Source organism: Siniperca chuatsi, linkage group LG19, assembly GCF_020085105.1.
Source record: "Siniperca chuatsi isolate FFG_IHB_CAS linkage group LG19, ASM2008510v1, whole genome shotgun sequence".
Classification (NCBI taxonomy): domain Eukaryota; kingdom Metazoa; phylum Chordata; class Actinopteri; order Centrarchiformes; family Sinipercidae; genus Siniperca; species Siniperca chuatsi.
The window spans coordinates 24,932,671-24,949,597 of record NC_058060.1 but is presented as its reverse complement, the minus strand read 5'-3'; the positions used below and the strand labels follow the sequence as shown (position 1 = coordinate 24,949,597).

The 16,927-nt window shown below is 42.4% G+C and overlaps 2 protein-coding genes across 13 annotated transcripts in view; both read left to right on the top strand.

Annotated features, from left to right (window-relative positions):
• Positions 1 to 16,927, top strand: part of LOC122866462 (protein NLRC3-like) — an 876,731-nt gene that overhangs the window by 776,419 nt on the left and 83,385 nt on the right. The gene's annotated exons all lie outside the window — the stretch shown is intronic.
• The window catches only part of rreb1a (ras responsive element binding protein 1a), a 79,707-nt gene that overhangs the window by 30,977 nt on the left and 31,803 nt on the right, over positions 1 to 16,927 (top strand). For 2 of the 8 annotated variants that reach the window (XM_044176129.1, XM_044176124.1), the window contains exons 2-3: positions 3,749 to 3,843; positions 16,832 to 16,921. In XM_044176129.1, the coding sequence (XP_044032064.1) occupies positions 16,834 to 16,921 (88 nt within the window). In that variant the 5' untranslated portion in view covers positions 3,749 to 3,843; positions 16,832 to 16,833. Of the gene's footprint in view, positions 1 to 1,815; positions 1,938 to 3,748; positions 3,844 to 5,428; positions 5,520 to 16,828; positions 16,922 to 16,927 lie in introns of those variants that run through there. The other 6 variants (XM_044176128.1, XM_044176123.1, XM_044176131.1 and 3 more) reach the window with 5 other exon arrangements.

Genomic DNA, 16,927 nt, shown 5'->3' with positions numbered 1-16,927 from the left:
AGCAGTCGATCGTGGTTAAATAAAATAAAATAAAATAAAAAGGCCACTAAACCCAGCGGACATCTTGAAGACGTTGCAGGCTGCACACACACACACACACACACACTGTAGTACTCAGCATAAGTGTTTATCAGGTGCATATTTGATCAATAAGCAGCTTTAATGTCCATGTTTGATTATTTGAAATGATGCTTCGGAGCAGGAGCATGGCGGTTTCACCTCCTTTATGTTCAGATCAGCCGCGTCTACCAGCACGCTCGGCGAACGGCTGAATGTTAATCTGAGTTTTTGTCCCAAAAATGGAAAGTTTCCACTTTAATCTGCTCTGTTGATGTAGGCCGACCGTCATTTGGAGGTGCAAATGAACAAGATGATGATAGCGGTGGCATTAACCAACTTTCTTTAATTGAAAGTACTTTCCTAACAATCCAAGCGAGCTGTTAAAACAAGTCAGTTTATGTTTCAGTATATATGCTTTCAGCAGTTTGTCCAGAAAACATTTGTCTTGATTTGCGATGCTAATGCTAAATGCCAGTAACACTGCTATTGCCACAGATGCTATCTACATTCATTTTGACACTTTGGTGCTACTTTACAACTATTTTCAGTTTCTATTCCTGTTCAAAGCAGCATGAATCCCCTGCAACGCTTCACACTGCGGCATTAGCATCACTAAAGATTTAAAACGAGGCACTAAAACGTGTAAAAATGGCCTCAAAGTTCAGCTCAGGTCTTCACAGAAGTCTCGTCGGCTCCTCATAAATTTATTACTGTGCGTGTCTCGTATGTGTACGTGAAGTCTGAACCCGTGTCAGGCGTTAGCGGCTCCTTCTGTCAGCTTCAGTAGCTTTAAGCTGCATCTGGAGCTGTTTAGCGCCACAGAGCTGGAAACAGTGCAGCAGGCTGCGTCTGTAGCAGAACGCAGCTAGCTCATTAGCTGCTGGCTTAGTGGGAGCTTTGTGTGGTGGAGGGAGAACATGGTGATAAACCCTGGTTTAGGTGGGAGCTGCGGCACCTCCCTGTATCAGCTTACACCTCCTCTATCTCCTACAATGCTCAGCCCATTAACACTGACAACAGCACGTCAGCAGCAGCTACAAAACCTGTTTTTGAAGCTCCGGATTCAGGACAGGACGGGGGAAGCAGGTTTTATTTAAAGTCTTAAGGATTTTAAATCATCCTGGCGATAACTGGCTGATTCACGGAGCACACTTAGTCACATTTCTGGCTTTGGAGCAGTTGATTAAAGACGTAACTCCGTAAACTGGTTACGGGGCTGTAGACATTTTCTTTCCTCCTCTTTTTTTTTTCCATCACCTCTTACTCCTCTTCATCTCTCTCCTCTTCTCTCTGTCCATCCTCAGTTGCCTCCTAATTAGTCTTACCAGCCCTCTAAGCTCTTAATCTTTCTCTCTGTCTCCTTCCCCCTCTCTCTTTCCTCCTCATCCCTCTATCATCCATCCATCCATCCATAAATACTTCCACTGTACATCCACAAGCTTTGCAGCCTGTTGCACCCCCTCATCCATCCATCCATCGTCTTTTATCACGTCTCTCCCTCTCCTCTTCCTCCCCCCACCTCACTTTGTCCCGTCTAACAGTAGCAGATTATCGTCTTTGTGCAGCACTGATGCTCAGCCCCCATCCTGCGTCGCGTTCATCCCGTCTACATCAGCAGCGCCACGCCGTCTTTAGCTCAGCTAAGCTTCTGTTTACACTGGACATCACCTTTTTTTGTTTCTTCTTCTTTTTTAAGTTGTTGTTTTAAAACCAAACATGAACCACAGAGACCTTTTTTATTAGACATCAGACTTTATATGCAGAGTTTCCTGTTTTTCTTTTCTTCACCTGTATGATGTATTTTTAAAGCAAGAACATGTCACTAAGCGAGATATCCTAGTTGTTTTTCGACCACTGAAGCACTATGAAGATGTCAGGTAAACACCTAAATGACATAGACATCATTTCCCCCCCAAAGCTCTGAATTATTAGTACCATATAAATCTGATTATTGCCGTTATTATCAGCATCAGAGTTCGCTGTAATTACATAGAATCAAATGTATAGATTTCCTTGTTTTTCGCATCTGAAGAGTTCAGTCCCGTAATGCATTTAATTAATTTGAATATCAGTTTGATAATCTTGTGATACACTGATACATCTCTGTGTCCGAAAATACCGTTATTCCTATATCGTGGTGATGATTTCAAGTATCATCCCTGCCCCACAGCCAGGTGGCTCCTGCTTAGATTGCAGGTAGCTCATTCGTTTTACCCCAGATGTCCTGGATCGACTCCCCTGCCTCGCTTATTATAATGGCCGATGTCTGCTGTGTCACTACTTCCACCTGAGACGCCTGGCTCCTCTTTTTCAGAACCAAAACGCATTCTTAAAACCCCCTTTTTCTACTCTAAACCCCTCTGTAGATGTCAGGCACCTCATTGTGTACTCCGAATAAGCCGAGACTCCATAAACATGTCTAAACAAAAGCTCGACTCAACTGTAAGACGCCTCCGTTTGTTTTTATGCCAGACGGCCCACATACGGTCGATGCCAAGCGTCTCCTCTTTGCTCCCGAGTGTCTCCTTGTTATCTGACGTTGCTTCACATACTGCAGCAGATACCGGGTATCTCTGCGTTACCCATGATGCAATGAGTCACTCTGGGCCTGCATGGCGTCGTCACAGTTCAGTTTGTGTTTCTGTTATCTGGCAGGGTGATTGTATCAGCACAGGAACAGTGGGACACACACACACACACACACACACACTACCCATCGACCTCTGTACTTTAAGGCAGGGATTCAGTTTTTGTGTGTGCGCTGATGCGTTTATGTGCGGGTATATTTTGTACCATTTTCTACCTCCACTGCTCTTCAGCAGGAAGTATTGTGCTTTTTACTCCCAGTGCTCTAAATGAGCAGCGTTTGGATTAATGTGACGGTGCAAATGACTAATTTCAACTAACTAATGTGCACAAATGATCCGCGTGCAGAGGATTTCCAGTGAACTCTACCACATATTGTACCTTACACTTAACAATCGTTAATACCTACATATGTTGGAAAAGCGTTGACAAATAAGTAATGGTGTTCTGTTGGAAAGCCTTTCTGCACTCCTACTACATTTATCTGACGGCCGGAGTTACTTTATACACTCAGCTTTTACGCTCAACGCAAGATAAATGTGTCTTTTTGTCCCAAAAACACTTTTTCATCTTGAAGGCAGTGACAATCATTTATAGATTTTCCCAAAGCTGTGTGAATCTTTCTTCCTTTTCTTTGTCTTCTGAAAGCGGGAACAACAAAAGACAGTAGAAGCCGAAGTAGTGTTTTTAACAACTTTCTCACGTCACAGAGTACGTTTCACTGCTGATACTTTGTTTTTATTTACTCCAGTAAAAACCCCGTCGTTCAGCCCGCTGAGCGCTGGCGTCGTGTCGAACTGTCACGGACAGTGCTATGTGCTGTGAAAAGTTACGTGAATATGTGCACGTAATATATGTATTTGTTTCTAAAATAATCCGGTACAACGCACGGCCGAGTGCAACTGGGCTGTAGATGCTTTGATTTGTAATGACTTGTACTGAGTTTATGTATTAAAATAGTTTCTCGTGTGTGTGTGTGTGCGTGTGCGTGCTTGCCTTCGCATCGTACAGCACAGTATATTGTGTGTATTCATTGTGTGTGTTTTTGTTGTGCGTGTTTGTGTGTGTCACTGACTGTCTCTCTGTGCTCTCCCCCCTGCAGTGTGAGCAGTGGTTGCAGACACACACACAACAAACCCCGCCCCCTCCCGCCCCGCCCCGAGACACGAGCGAGCGAACGTTTTACGAAAAGGACGGGTAAATATGCTCCTCCCTCCATTCATTCATCCCTCCATCCCTCCATCCCTCCTGCCAGCTGTCGAACACAACAGACACACCTCATCGCTCTGCCTGCCGTGCTTCTTCACATCTGTCTGTCTGTCTCTTCCATCCCTCGCTGCCGATACGTCGCGCCACGCCATCCCCTCTTCTTCCTCATTCAGCAGCATGGCCGTCATCCCTCCATCACCGCCCTTTGACCCCTCCCCCCCCCCTCCCCCCTCCCTTTTCATACTTGAGCATTTCCTCCGACTTCCACCCGCTTCACAAAAGTCTGTTTGTGACACACACGCCTGTAAAACGCTGCATCACCTGCCGCTTCCTCGCTGCCTCCTTGTCATGTGATCACCTGTCAGCATCGCATCACTCACTCTCATCAGCTGATTACAATGTAGGTCTTGTTGTTCTTTAAGCACGTGACTTCCTGTGTTCTCTATTTGTTTCGTCTCCCATCTTTTTCTCCAAAACAGCTGCTTCCTGGTTCAGTTTGATCATTTTTGTCAGTAGTTTTTTTTGGGGGGGGGCCTCCTCAGTGCTCATCCTGTCACGGTTAATGTTTTTGTATTTTACATTTGTTTATTGCCTTAATTTTACTGCAGTTTGCATTTGTAGCTGCGGGGCTGAGCAGTACGCGGTAAATGCACAGCCGTCGACATGCGGATATTCAGTGTGCAGCGTTGCCTCGGCAGCTTATTTGCACCAGCAATCCCAAACTGAGCGGAAGATTGCGAAGCGATTTAAATCAGTAGAATCAAATTAACAAAGAACAAACGATTTATCAAAATAATAAAACACAGTAATAAATAAAAATATGCATTTTCAGGGCAATTCTTTTTTTTTTTTAGCCATAAAATGAGAAATAAATCCTAAAAAGACACACATGCTAATAGCATAAAGTAGAACAACACAAAAAAAGCAATGTATTTAGTGAGTTTTGGTGTATGAAGAAAGTTTGTAGATAAAGTACAAACTAAGAGGAGACGAGTTAAAATGACGGACGGGATGAATGTGTGTTTGTTCATCTGAGAGAGACAGAGCGAGTAGAGGAATCTGCGTCCTGATTGGCTGAGAGCTGGCAGACATTTTCCACAGTCAGACTGTTCAGTGGTTGGCTGAGACACTCCCCTCCCCCTCGGCCTCCTGGCTCTGGTATGCCGTACAGTAGAGCTGACACACCGTCGATGCTATCTCAACACTTTATCACGTCGGGTCTAAACTCCACTCCACCGTGTGTGTGTGTGTGTGTGTGTGTGTGTGTGTGTGTGTGTGTGTGTGTCGACTGCACCGCAAACACACACGCCAGTCAATCTGTAACCAAGCTGGAGGGTGGAAAACACACACACACACACACACACACACACACACACACACACACACACACACACACACACACACACACACACACAGCAGGGAAGAGCCTGAAAGACAAGATGATGCAAGAGAGAGAGAGAGAAGGGAGGAAGAGGAGGAGGAGGAGGGGGAGAGGATGAGCAGAGGGAGAGTCGGGGTTGCTCACATGCACCGTTTCTTCTTGCAACAAAAGTTAACAGAAACTTTTGGTTCTAACTTTTTGCAAAAGATGGAGAGGGAAAGGAGGACGAGATGTGGCCAAAAGTATGTGGACACCCCTGTCCACCTGTGCGCTTTAAATCCAGGTGCGTTTTTCCTGGTTTGGGCCCCTTCTTTTTTTTGTACCAATGAAACTTGTTTGACATTTTTAAGCAAAAATGCCACAAACCCCAGAGTTCAATCTGCTTTTCTCTGTTTTATGTCATTATAAATTAATGTCTCTGGGTTTTGAACAGTTTTGGACAAGACTTATATTAAGACGTCACCTTGGCCTCTTGGAAATTAATTGAGAAAATAATATGCAGATTAACAGATAATGAAATTAATCATCAGTTGCAGCTCTACATACAGCGATTACCAAAGTGGCTGATTAAGATTAGTTTTTCTATTACAAATCGCTTAATAAACGAATAGTTTCAGCTCTACAGCACATTTATCATTTCTGCTGTAGTTGTCAGACATGTTCTCCAATACTTTTCATTAACAAGAACATCATTTAGCGTAAAAACCTGGAATCACACAGCAGTTTACTTCTGATAATTACACTCCAGGCTGCTCATACATGTTTATGAATAAATGTTCTTTACTGGAAAAACAAAGTTACTGAAACCGTCATCCTACTTATTCACCCGCATCTTCGCGAGTCGTTTAAAACAGTTTGGGAATCTGCTTCTTTTTCTTTCTTTTTTTTTTAGACACTAGTGTTCTTCCAGCTTTGTGTCAACAGTTTGTGTTTGTCCCGTTCCTGTTTCAACATGACGGTGCCCCCGTGCAGAGAGCCAGCTCCACAGAGGCATAGTTTTCCCAGTTTGGTGTGAAAGAAGCCTTATTGGACAACATCAGTGCTCTTGTGGCTGAAGGAGAGCAAATCCCCGCAGCCAGATTCCAAAAGTCAACCATCACATGTGGCTGCAATGCTCAGGTGTCCGCATACTTTTGGCCATGTGGCGTAAAGAGAAAGCGTTGTATCTTGCCTTGGGATATTCTGTGTTTAGTTTCATGAGTGTGCGTTAACAAGTTAGGGCAAAGTACTGCTTGCTGCGAGGGGAGCGGAGGAAGGAGGGACGTCAGGAGTGCAGAGCAGTGGAGGATGGGTAATGGCAGCTGAGTGTTAGATGGTGGTGTGAGGAGGGAGGGGGGGACGGGCGCCGCCGGTGGGGGGTTAAATAGGCGAGAGCGAGAGAATGCCCATCAATCTCTCTCGCTGTGAACACACTTGCATGGGGAAGCAGCAAAGCACTCTCTTGTGACTCCCGTGAGTGTGAGCTTCCTGTTGTGGTCGAGACACAGAAACAGAAAGAGATAAAAGAAAGAGAGAGAGAGAGCGATTCTTTCAGTTTTCTTCCCAGATAGTTTGATTGGCCGAAATACCAGCATCAGTTTGATTTCTAGAACAGATTTGAGAGGAAAGAAAATCCATCTCCTGCAGCCATTTTGGCATGTTGAGTCTGGTTTTAGGCGTGGGGGCATATCTCGGACGTTTAGTCGTAATGTCATCGAGCATCGAGTGCTGCACCCAATGTTTGCACTGTAGTTTTCAGGTGTCCGCATACTTTTGGCCATAAATAAAAGACAAAAAGGACTCTTCGAGTGGTCGTTTCTGTTTTGGGATGATTTAAGCTATTGTTAAACCACCTGAATAGTTTTCATTCACAGATTTAGCACTTTATTTATACTTATTCTAAAAAAAAACATTTTTTTGCACAGTTGAATTTTAAGCTGCCTTTTTAGGAATGCAACGTAATTGGATGAAACTGCTGCAGGTAAATGGTTGATCCAGCTGACTTAAGCTAATTAGCTTTGGCTGCCAGCATCAGTGGAGCAAAGATAGCTTATGTATTATAATTAGCTTCAGTTGCTAGTACCACTACTTCTTTGTGATGGTACACAGTTAGCCTACCTGGTTAAAATGACTTTATATTAATGTGGCCTTGTTTTATGATAGGTTAGCAAACTTTGTACCACTAGAGTTAGCATAAATAGCATCAGATACAATATCCCCTTTGTTCTGTTTTGTGTTTTTTTTTTTGGCCAACATTAAATAACTTGTTAAAAAAAATACAATATAAATATTTAACTCCAGTAAATAAACATTAGTTTTCTAACTAATTTAGCTTGGTTAGCCTAAATGTCAGTGTTGCTGCCATTTCACAATAACAGTGTATACTGTTACTAAACTGCCAGCATTAATATTCTGTTAGTGGTGGAGGAAAATAGCTTTTGTAGGCTAATTAGCTTCAGATGCTAGCACCAGTGCTTCTCTGTAATGCTACATAGTTAGCCTATTTGGTAAATTACTTGATATTCATGTAGCCCTGTTTTACGTCAGTGCTGCAAAGATTGCCAACGTAAAGTTACCATATCTAGCTTAAGATTTATTTTGACAACTATTACTGAATAGATGTGTAGGCTCGTTGCCTAAATAGCTTCGGATGTATTATTTTTCTAAATGACTTCACGTTCACGTGGTCCAGTTTTACGTCAGCAGTGCAAGGTTTACTAAACCTAGCATAAAAACTTCAGACTCAACAGTCCCATTGTGTAGCAATGAAAAACATTTCATGTCACGCATCAGACACTGTAAATATAAATAAAGGTGTAGTGACAAATTCATACTTGCGTATAATGTTTAAAAATAAATAGCTTTACTTTTTACTCATTTACTAGCTTTTATTACTTGTAATATCCAGTTGGATGTTGACAAGAATAGCCTATTTTCTAGTTGGATGACGGCTAACTTAAATATGAAATTAACCTCAGATGTTTATGTGTCATTCATTGTTGGTTTTATACAGGTTTAAGGTGAATACAGTTTTAAAATGATGCCTAATTCAACTGTTACTTAGCAAAAGAGGCTGCCGGTGAAACCATTTTTTTTTACCTAGGATTATATTTAGATAAATTAACCCTTAAGTTAGTTACACGTGCTGTTGGTCATTGTAGTTTAAATTGCAGCTAAGAAGTAAACTCAGCACTGTTGACTGTTTGCTAATGAAGCGTGGATGTATGTTTTAAAGAAAGTGGACTGGACTGGTTTTCCCTGTGTGTCTTTGGGTCGTTGAACTGTACCTCTGCATGTGTGTGAAGCCATTTTGAATGAGATGAATAGAGGGATAGATGGAGAGAGAGAGCGACAGTTAGGAGGAGGTGATAAATAGCCAACATATGGCCACCGGATCCTGTCCTCCCCCCCCCCACTCGTCTATCTATCTCCCCCATACATCCCTCCATCCCTCACCTCGTGTCTCTACAGCTAAACACAGACTGTTAGCTGACACCCTCGGAGGACACGCATACAAATATCCCACCTCGCAAAAAGAAAGTGATATAAATATAAATGGAGAAGGTTAGGAGAAAAAAAGAGGAAGAGTTAAAAGCAGAAAGAAGAGAGAGAGTTGAGGATGTGAGTCCTGCGGGGCTGTTTGCTTTATACAGCAGGTGTCAGTTTTGTCAGTTTGCCTCTGGCTCTTTGCCTTGTTGGGCTGTAAATGATGCTAGCCGGCTACTCAGGCTGCTAACGTTCCTTATCTTACAACTGAGGGTGCGACGGCACACTGTTTTGGTTCATTTTTGGTACAGCAGGAAAAAAATAGATGCAAAAGATGACATTTTTGTTATTTATTAGGCAAAATGAACATTTAAACTCACATCCAGGGGCTAACGTGACTAGCATGGTTTAGCTAACGGAAAACAACCGAGCCACTGCCGGAGCTTTCTGTGCCCCGACACCTAGAAATACACCTATACATGTCTAGCATTACACCCAGACTTACTACAGAATGCTAGTTAGCCTCTAAAGATACAAATATATTCTATCCAGCAATGCTAACTGCTAACGCTGGGTTAAAGAGCTAGCAGAGTATAACCGTTGCCATTTAGCTCACCAAAAAATAAGAAACGTCTGTTTCTCAGGAAGCTATCAGTGCCACACAATGCTAGTTTAGTAGATGCGGCTAAGTTAGCGTTAGAGTTAGCATAACTTGGTTGATTAAAATGAGGAGCTGACTGGAAGAATATTGGTTTATTCAAATGTTAATATTAGATTAAATGTTTAAGTCAAATAAAAGTTGACAGTTACAACTTCATGCTAATCAATCTACATGCTAAACATGCTTACGCACTTTGATAGCATGGTTTTCCTTTTGTTAACATAGTGATCAATCAGTTCAATGAATACAAAAAGATTAGTTTGTAGTCCTAATGCTAACTAGCTGAGGTAGGCTTCTGAAGCATGCTATGTAGCCTGCTAACACAATATAGTACATGTAGGTTGGTGTGGGATGCTAGCTCTGTGCCAGAGATGCTAGTTAGCTTCCTCAGCTACGAGGTAAAAGCAGGGTTATTTCAGAAGGTTTGTCAGATGTTTAAACAGAATAAAATTGTGTTAAGATACTTTTATACATTTAAAGTTTCATTTATGATCCAGAAGCTGACGTGAATTGAGTTTTTACTCGTAGAAACTTGAAGCACGTCCCCGCTGTGGCTCTGCTGTCCACGTTTTATGTCCCAGCTGTCATGTCAGATGAAAGGAGGCAGGGACGCAGAGGATTTATGGGGTTCAGGTGACGGGAAAGCTTTTCAACTCCTGCCCTTCAACTCTCCCTCCATCCCACACATTCATCCATCTCTTCATCCATCCGCCCCCCCTCCCACCATCCCTCCTCCTCCTCCTCCTCTGTGCTGACTGTCACTGGGTTACATCTTCACACAGGTGCCACCCACAGCAGGAGCTTACGTTGTAAAACCATTGACCTCAGTGTGACTGAGAGCGAGAAATGAGTTGGGAAACTAAACCGCTTCAGCTAGGTTGTTTTTGTGTTGTTTTTGTCGCTAAATCTAATTAAAATGACGTCTGGTAACCGTCAAAACTATCTGTTAGAGACGACTCATTTACGAACCACAGACGGAGTGTAATAGCATTTGTCTGCAAGCTGCTGGTTAAGTGTTTTCCACCCCGGACAGGTGATGTGTGTCCAGCTGAGCGCGCCGAGTCGAACGCTGCCGAGGTCAGGGCAATTTTGGAAATGCCAAAACGCATCACGTCCAAAAACTGGTTTCCACGATCTGTGAAAATCTTTTCATACTTTTACATGTTGTTAATTGCGATTCCTCCTATCCTTCTTAATTCCTTACTACCTAGCAGGAGGCTCCTTTTGTAATATAATAAATAAAGTTTTCTACAATTAAATCTATATATTTTTTTAAAGTTGATTCCATAGACTGATTTCTAGGGCTGCAACTGACGATTAATTTCACAAGCTGACGTATTTTTTTGATTAAACAATTGGTCCAAATTAATGTCAGAAAATAGTAAAAAAAATAATAATTTTTTTAAACTAACATCACAGTTTACAAAAGCTAAAATTGACATTCGGATAGCTTGCTTTGTCCAGCCATTTGCCCCAAAACACAAAGATATTTAGCTTTACATCATAGAAAACCAGCAATTACACACGTTTCAGAAGCTGGATGCAGAGAATTTAGGTTTAAAAAAATTACTTAAATGATAAAATATTAAAAAATGTAAAATGAAATTAGATCAAAATACTTGCTGACTAACTTTCTGTTGGTCGTCGTAGCTTTAGTCGCTTTATGATTTGGCTGGCGGGTGACATTTTCCCGGACACGTCGGTGATGGTTTCAGTCAACAGCTTAACTACGATTCCAAGAGTTTCAGGTAACCGCGGCAACAGTACTTGTGCTTCCTGTTGCGTTACCGGTAAACTGTCACTGGCGAACAGGTTAAACTGACTTTTTAACACGCTTCAAAGACTGCATGACAGCTTGAACGCAGCTCCTCTTGTCTTCTTTTGGTAAGTGGCCGTGTTTCAAGATTTATAATAAGTCAGGACTGTTTTAGTTATTATTATTATTATTATTATTATTTTTATTTTCCTCTGCCATTAATGTTTTGTTGGCGTCATATTATATAGATGGTAGTGATGGGGGAAAGATTCCCGAAGAGCAGCGTTAAAGGCGACACTCTGCCTGCGTCCTCGCTCGGATCCGCGGGGGCTGCGCCGCGCTCCTCGTGAATACAGGCGGACGAGCGCTCTGCGAGTTAAACGCCAGGCGCTCTGTGCTCGGTGACCATGGCAACGGCTTCTGTTCACTACCGTATCCCTGCCGGCGAAACCTTTCACGTAGCGTTACCCGATGCATCCATTCCTGCAGCGACGCTCGCGGCGCGTAGGGAAAAAAAAAAGTTCGAGACAGTTCGGCTCTGGCAGCAGGCGGGCGGGCGTGCGCGTGAGACGAGCGCGGCCGCGACAGTTTCACGGGATCGCACCCGCTCGCCTCTCGTTGACAATGAATTACTGGGCGCGCCACTCGCTCCCCGTCTGAAAAGAACTTTAGGGTTAAATAGACAATATAGAAACAGTTGGTTTAATGAATTTCACCGACAGACCCGTGAGGCGTCCATGTTTGTTTGGTTTTATTTGACGGATATATCGGAGTCTCCTTGTCGTAATTAGGACTCGGATGTTGATGCGACGGCTATTTACAGGTCACAAAGCGTTTACTGGTAACTCATGAATGACATGAACGCTGGATAAGTTCCTTACTGTGCTACTTCAGGTGTCTAATAGTTCCTCGTTACCTTTAACCTGACTTTATCATCCCCGAAGGGAAGTTTGTCTCGCAGCAGATTAAACCTGAAATGCACAGACTTAAAACACAAGATGCGAAAACCACACTTTAGTTCCCAAGTAGTTGCTTAGGAACGTGCAAAGTTCCCTACTTTTATTTGACGTTGAGCCTCTTTAAACGCAGGCGATGCTAATAACCGTGAGAAGGTGTTTGAGTGCCAGGGCTGGTTTGTGTTTCGCTGCTGTGAAAAGTAAAAAAAAAAATATGTCCGTCTTGGCATCGTCTGTCGGGGTCACACGTGTTGTTCATCCTTCCACGAAGTGTAATAACGTTTCTGACGGCCATGTTCTCCAGCGTCCGGCCTCTGGGTCTTTGTTTGGAGACAGGAGACTTCACATGTGTTTTGGAAGTTAAAAGGAGGAAGAGGAGGAGGAAGAGGAGGCAGGGATGGTCTTTGTTTGCAGCACTTTGGCACAGAGAGACAACTTTTCCATCACATGCAGATACATCCATTTACTCCCTGGCTCCCACATGGGGAGCTTTTTTTGGGTTTTTTTTGTTGTTTGTGCTTTTGCATGGATGTGCAAGAATGTCCACATGTCAGCGCTGCGTGTGTGTGTGTGTGTGTGTGTGTGTGTGTGTGTGTGTGTGTGTGTGTGTGTGTGTGTAAGCTAGTGTGAGAATGATGGCTGTGAGCAGATGCAGTAACATCAGCTATCTCACACACACACACACACACACACACAGTGAATTCATCCATGTATACGTGCAGGACAGCGTAGACTCATACACACTCATACACACACTGTGAGTTGGTTTGATCAAATCTGAGGGATTCATAGTTATTGATCCAGATATTGAGTTTCCTATCTTTTTAGTTTTTGATGTTTTAAAATGTTTTTAGCTAGCGGCGTTGCTGCATGGATGGCAGTAATGGCCGGTTAGGTGATCCACACCGAAATATCATTACAAACAGCTGTTGGCTCATCGTTCCCCTCAGGATGGACTGCAATAACTCTGGTGATCCTCTGACCTTTCGTCTAGCGCCACCATCAGGTCAAAATTCGTCCAACGCGCGCATACCTGCAGAACCAGTTCCCATCAGCCTCAGCTGCACTTTGTGTTTACTGCTAATTAGCAAATGTTAGCACGCTAACGCTAAGATGGTGAACGTGGTAAGCATTATACCTGCTAAGCATCAGCATGTTAGCATGCTGACGTTAGCATTTAGCTCAAAGCTGTCTGTTTGTTATTTCTTTTTTCACGTTTTGAGAGGAAGTTTGATTTTATATTTGAGCTACAAGTGAAGGAGGTCAAAGTTCACGGTGTCCGGTGATATTCCTGTGACCCTGAAACGTTCGGAAAAGAGGACTTTTGATTTTGATACCAACAAATTTCATTCCTCCCTCATTTTTTCCTTCCATCCTTATTCATCATGCTTATTTCATTCTTTTGTTTCTTCATTTCTTACTTCCTTTTCCCTCCCTTTATTGTTCTATTGTTCATCCACCATCTTTCCTTTTATTTCCTCCCTCCGTCCATCCTTTTATTTCCATCCCTCTTTCCTTCCTGTACCCCCCGTCCCTCTTTAAATACAGCTAATCTCCCTTCTTTCTCTCCTTGTCGTCCCCTCCTCTCCATCCTTCACCCTCCTCCTCCTCCTCCTCTTGCAGCCGTCTGTTGCCATTCGTTTCAACAGGCTGTTAAAAAAGTGCTGCCTGAGCACTTCATTAGCCAATCACAGCGTCTGTATCTGTGTGTGTGTGTGTGTGTGTGTGTGCTGAAGACGAATGATGCTAATGTAAAAAACAATCCAGGGCTAAGCTTCAGATGTGTGTGTGTGTGTGTGTGTGTGTGTCGGTGCACCTGCCACGGCCATGTTACAGTTTGTCATGTAAGAGCAGTGATACAAGGAGAGGTCAGTGGAAACACAACACACACACACACACACACACACACACACACACACACACACACACACACACACACACACACTCTGCCAGTTGTCACCAGTCACTCGCAGAGCTCCACTCGTCCTCATCCTTTCTTTCTCTTCTCCTTTTTCTTTTGCGTTCGTTCTCCTCCTCCATCTTGTTTCGATGCACCTAAATTTAAAAAAACTGCATTATTGCAACTAATTAGCAAATTCAGCTGATTTAATTTAATTTAAAATAAATTTGGCTTTTTTCGTGTTTCCAAAATGTCACCATCCACCGTGGTTTTAAAGAAATAGAGTTGACTTTTTAAAGTTTAGATGAGGCTTCATTGATCCGTGTGGGGAAAACAGGATTCAGCAAAACAAAAGACTTAAAAAGACTTAAAAAGAATAAAATATAAAGAAATTATAATTTAATTCACTAAAATAGATGTGTGTGTGTGTGTGTGTGTGTGTGGGTTGTGTTAGTTGTAAGTATGCAAGTATGTGTACACGGAGGAAGGAATAATAAAATAAAAAGAAATACCATGTGAAAAATGTCAATTTTGATCGGGAAATTGTTTTGCTTCTCAAAGAAGTCCTAAAGTAAAATAAGAAAACATGTTCGAATGTTTCTAAATCCAGTTATAACCAATCAAAACTACAGCAGACAACATTTTTTATGCACTTCATTTGTTTGGGAACATTACCTGTTTTGTAAAATATCCCACATCTGTTATATTAACTTAATGAGTTTAACACCTTTTTATTCAAAGTCTGCACACGTCTCATTTATTTAAATAAAAAGTTGTAAAAATGGTTTAAATACTTAAAATCCACATCTAGTGCTGGATATCGAACCTCAGTACTTTTTTTAAAAACCAAAATGTGTCCGTAGCACCAAAAGCTGGTATCGAATGTCTGGTCAGATTCACTTTTTCTTTGATCACATAGTTCCAGATTACAACCAAAATTTAGCGAATTTTAGGTTCTTGTACGGCTGCTTAACTTGAGACAACGCTTTCTTCACATTTGAAAAGTTTGGCTTCTTCTGTTCAGTGAAAAAGTAATCTGTACGTTGGTTTTATTTTTTATATCTGCACTGAACTTTGGGTTTTGTATCGGCACTAGTATTGAACACATTTTGAAATGATATCAAACCCAAACCATATCTGATCTGTCTTATTTTGTCCACAGTTACTTTGTTGAATTTAGACTTAGCAGTGTCTGCTTTAGTACACACAGTTGGACTTCATATTAATTAACTTCCAGCTTTGCGTTTTCTTATTCTTTCCTGTCGTATTTTCACACCTTCGATCGGCTCAGAACCAGGCTGCTTTGTTTTTACAACTTTGTTTGTACGTTTTTCAACTCCCATCTTCATTTTCTCCATCTTTACTGCTGCAGCGTCTCCAGTTTTTAAGTGTTCATTCCAAACTCCATTGAGCTTTTCATCATTTTTAGAGCCGTCTCTTTTCGTGTGCGCTCTGCTTCTCTCTCTTCCCTCTCTCTTAGTTTTTATTTAAACGTGGAATGTGAAACACCCTCTCCCACCCTCCAACACACACACACACACACACACACACACACACACACACACACACACACACACACACACACACACACAAGGCCTCTCTCTGAGCTGGAGGAGGAAGTGGCCAGCTCTGGAGAGCGTCTTCCTGTGGGGGCTGCCAAACAGGAAACAGTAATTAGCTCTCTTCTTCTCTTCTCCTCTCTGAGGATAAAAAAACAACCCTTTTTCTTTTCGTTCCCCCTCTCCTCCATCATCCTCCCTCTTTTCCCTCCATCTCTTCTAGATCGCATCATTTCTTGAAATTCATTCCCTCAAAAACACTCCTTGTGTATCTCGTCTCTGATTACACAAGAAAAAGACATTTCTGTCTCTCTCTCTCTCTCTCTCTCCTGTGCGTCTCTGTGTCTCTCGGCCATGTGTAGAGACAGGTGTGAGGATTATAAACTCCACATTTTGTCTCCTCTGGTCCAGTCGGCTCTGAGCCAAGCGTCCTTCTCTTATAGATCAAAGGTCACGGCTGCTGTCTCACATCACATCTTCATCCGTGTTCGCGCTGTCAAAATAAATCCGAAACTAAAAGGGTGACGCGGGGAGCAGCTATGGATGATGTTATCAAAGAGTTGAGGGCAATAACGCTGTGTTATAGTCCTTTAAAGAGTGTGGGAAATGCAGAAATGATCTGAATTTAAGACTTCACGAAGTAAATTTTGTCAAACTACATCCCGTCTGCTTTTCTTCTTCTGTCCATTTCTAGTTTTATAACCTTCATTATCTGCTCAGTCATTAATAGACATGATTTGAAATATTTTAATGCACTTCTGTAGCATTAAAAAAAAGTATTTTAAATGATGAGTATTCCTCTGTGAAACCAGATACTCTAGTTACATGCAGGCTGGGAAATTAACAGGAGCCAGCAGCCAACATTCGGAGGCCCTGTGCTATTCTAAGTTAGCCTTCAACCTTCACACCAGCCTCCCAGTGAAAAATGTGCCCGTTTAACGTGTCCTCAGTTGACCTACAAGAACACTTGGTAGAAGATGAGTTAAGACCTTTCAAGAAGGACCAGGAGCCGGTCTTTAATGCGGTTCCCTACAGCACTTAATAAAAGTTCAACCTTTAACGTTTGTCCCCTTTTGTTTCTAGCATCTCTTACCATCTGAATACACGTTGCAAGGTTATAAATTGAGATTTCATTGACATGAAGTCTTGCTTGGTGAATCATTTGTGGGCCGAAGTTACTGGTAGTCACTGATAAAATGTTTCAGCTAATACTGTCTCTGTTTACTGATATGCGAGAAACATCAGTTGTGCTCAAATATATACTTTTAAGTTTGTGTCGTTTGTCCATATTTCAGCAGTCATGGAAAACTCCATAGAGGAGCAGCGAGAGGAGATAAACGAGGAAGAGTCGGAGCTAACAGAGGAGAAAACACACAATAACCTCAAAGGTACAT